This window comes from Sinocyclocheilus grahami, unplaced genomic scaffold (genome assembly GCF_001515645.1).
Source record: "Sinocyclocheilus grahami isolate Dianchi unplaced genomic scaffold, SAMN03320097.WGS_v1.1 scaffold787.1, whole genome shotgun sequence".
NCBI classification, from domain to species: Eukaryota; Metazoa; Chordata; class Actinopteri; order Cypriniformes; family Cyprinidae; genus Sinocyclocheilus; species Sinocyclocheilus grahami.
This window is the reverse complement of record NW_015505966.1, coordinates 809,371-812,453: the sequence shown is the minus strand read 5'-3', so window position 1 is coordinate 812,453 and position 3,083 is coordinate 809,371. Positions and strand designations below refer to the sequence as shown.

Genomic DNA, 3,083 nt, shown 5'->3' with positions numbered 1-3,083 from the left:
AATTTCTTGAATGTTACTGCTAAATACTGTACCTGAAAAATGAAGCACTGTTTGTTTTATTTGTATATTATGTGTATTTGTAATATATATAGTTGTTCTTATTTTCTAATAACAAAGATAAAATAATGACAAAGATTTTTTTCTTTGCTCACTTTGGCCTAAATGTCTGCCATTCTTTTTTATTTTATATTTTGTTAAGGTGTAAGAGGTGTTATGTTTCTGCACTCTTCCATTTTTAGCAAATTAAGAAAACTTTGTCTAAAAACAATTTTTGTGATGGTTTGTATTTTTTGTGCTCCGTATGGAACATCAGTGCCTGTTTAAGTGATGAACTCCATTACTTGTGTTTGTTTTCAGACACGATAACAGACGTTTTATACTTGTGCTACAACTTTTTTGGCCTGTGCTACAAAACTTTCAACCTCTAGCACCAGTGCTATGTGAAAAAAAGTTAACGTCTGTCTGTATTGGTTAGATTTATAACGTCTGTCTATCCTTTTCTTTCCTCTCCCTCTCTGCTCGCCCTCCCTGTACAGCGCAATGTTGTCTTCTCTCTGATTTCCCCCTCCTCCATCTGATCTCTCTCTTGTATTATGTTTTAATATCTCTTACTCATATTCGAGGTACGCATGCGCACATGTATGCATTAGCTTTTCTTGGTTCAAATGTTCAAACGAGGACACAAAAGCTAGGACTCCAAGGTAATGGGGTTCGTGCTGAACTATGGAGATAGTTCAGCATCCTTCGCCAAGTTTATTCCTAATATGTACATGTGGCCATTTTATATAACACATATTCTTGGCCAACATCCTATATGTATGTCATCTATATCCTCATTGGTTAAAGGGTTGAAACTCCCCTCAACATATGCCTATATAATATCTTTGTATCTATGAATAAAGTTGAAGTATTGAGAATACAATTTGATGTGTGTTTTCTTGCTTCCCGGCCGTTATACACTTTAAGGGACTGAGAATTTTCCAGGTGGCAAAGAGAAACTATAGGGACCGGTTGTTAATTACTGACAGAAATATTTTAGTATAGAAAAAAAAACTCTTGCAATCATTGTGTTTTATTTCCACAGCAAAACACTGTTCTCTCAAGAGTAAATCTGCTTTTTATCCCAAATTCTTTGGTAACATCAGCCAGGCCTGTGCTAGGTGACCTAAAAAGCAACTTGGATAACATGCTTTATACCAAGTATTGTTCATATTTATTTTTATATAATGCCTACAAATATTTTCACAATATCAGTTTCTTATACTCTTTCAAGAAAAGTAATTTTGCATTCACAAGAGACATGTGCCTATCAGAAAACTCGCCTGTGGTTCTGACCAGCACCAATTTTTTTAGATGACTGCTGAAAGGTCCTGTAAATCTGTTGTTCGAAATTGTGCTCCAACTCCTGCCAGTGCTGTTCCTCAAGAACCTGCTGCTTGTATCATTTAATGGAGAAAAATAACAATAATAAACATTTGTAGTGTTATTGTGGCAAAATTTGTGACATCTGGACCGTGTTCTAGTCACTTCTCACCTTTTTGTTGAGGGTGGTCTTCACTCTGAGTGGAAGCACCTGCTCATTTTTCTTCATACTGTTTTTTTCTGTCTTTCTTTTCTGTCTTTCCTGTTGTTTCTGCTCGAGGGTCTTCTGTAGGGCCAGCACTCTCTCATCTCTACTGACAGCCTCCCGCAGTTCACTTCTCATTCTTTTCTCTTCTTGACTGTGAAACAAAACAAATCAGTCAGCCCTTCCTTTCCACATATTTAACTCGACCACAAGTGAAAATACTTTTGCATTTTTCTAATTTAACTCAATTTTTTTCATTGTTTAGCGACATAATAATAGGTGACAAGTTAGATTGAAGAATTAACATGAAGTTCAGAATTTCGTTGTATTTGCATTGTCCCCATGACAGGACGACTCAAGCTGGCACAAACTCTGTATGTTCATGCAAAATCAGATCTTTAAAAGGGGCAAAGGACCCAATACAGAGCTTTGTAGCATACCATACTTTACCACTGTAAGATCACATGTCTATCTCTTTACCCAAAGTAATAGTGATTTAAGAGGGAGGATTTGAGCCAGGCCAGTGCCTGTCCGTATATGCAATCACTTGTCTTGAGTCTTTTCCCCCAGGTTTAAATAGAAAAAACTAACATTTTCAATGTCCACATTTTTCTTTTGAACCAACTTAATGTTGATGCAGGAACAGGTGTGATGGGACTGATATGTTACCTGCGCAAAGCAGCCTGTTCTGCCTGACTTCTTTGTAGAGCGATATTATCCAGCTGTTCTAGCAGTAGCTGCTCTTTGAGCTGTTTCTCCTGAAAGATGCGCTGTCTCTTGTCCTCCAGCTCACACTGCTCTGACTCACTCAGGACTGCCAAACGCTCCCGCAGCTCCGCCAAAGACATCTCACACAGCAAATCATGACCCGCAGTCTAAATTTTTAAAGATCATGAAACATAAATTGTGTCCATTGTGTCGAAACCACTGACTTGTAGTGCATATAATTAATTTATTTATAAATATAAGAAGATAATTAACTAACCTCAGTGTCATCCACAAACTTTTGTCTGACGAGAGGTACTGACTCAAAAGCACGAATCTGACAGATAAGCTCCATCTTCCTGCTTAGCTCGGCCTGGGCTTCCTCCAGAGCCTGGCTGAGGAGTTCCCTGCTCTGCTCTGAGACCTCCTTAACTGCTCCAAAGAAATACAGTGTTTTTACTGTCATTTAATATTTTGTTAAAATGTTATGCTATATGAATCACACTTTTTGTACCTATCCGTTGTTTAATTTCTTGCAGCTTAGCTTTGGCCGTTTTGGAGTTCTTGTGACCATCGGCCACTTGTTGCACCAGCTCTCTCATTTCCTTCTCCTCCTTCAGACGTTTTTCTGCATACTTGCGCATAAGCTCTGTAGTCTGAACCAATCACACATTACATCATCATCAAACTTAATACAGACTGAGTCATGTATTGCTGTAAACACTGATGTTTGTTATGACATCACCTCCTCTTTAGTCTGCTGAGCTTTATGGTGGTTACGCTCCAAGACACGTTCTCGTGCAAGAACTGC

At 38.2% G+C, this 3,083-nt stretch overlaps 1 protein-coding gene across 1 annotated transcript; it reads right to left on the bottom strand.

Annotated features, from left to right (window-relative positions):
* Window positions 1-1,053: 1,053 nt before the first annotated feature.
* On the bottom strand, window positions 1,054-2,640 carry LOC107561674 (zinc finger protein 853-like). The gene is made up of 4 exons (XM_016246145.1): window positions 2,553-2,640; window positions 2,237-2,442; window positions 1,535-1,721; window positions 1,054-1,432 (listed from the first exon to the last, which is right to left on the bottom strand). Exons 1-4 carry the CDS (start codon window positions 2,625-2,627, stop codon window positions 1,310-1,312), a joined length of 591 nt encoding a protein of 196 aa, XP_016101631.1. The 5' UTR covers window positions 2,628-2,640; the 3' UTR covers window positions 1,054-1,309.
* Between the last annotated feature and the right edge of the window lie 443 nt (window positions 2,641-3,083).

Coding starts and splice junctions, on each gene's coding strand:
- LOC107561674 (XM_016246145.1), bottom strand. CDS start 2,627: ATGGAGCTTATCTGTCAGATTCGTGCTTTTGAGTCAGTACCTCTCGTC. Junction 2,443..2,552: donor AGTTTGTGGATGACACTGAG/GTTAGTTAATTA, acceptor TTAAAAATTTAG/ACTGCGGGTCATGATTTGCT. Junction 1,722..2,236: donor GAACAGGCTGCTTTGCGCAG/GTAACATATCAG, acceptor TTTGTTTCACAG/TCAAGAAGAGAAAAGAATGA.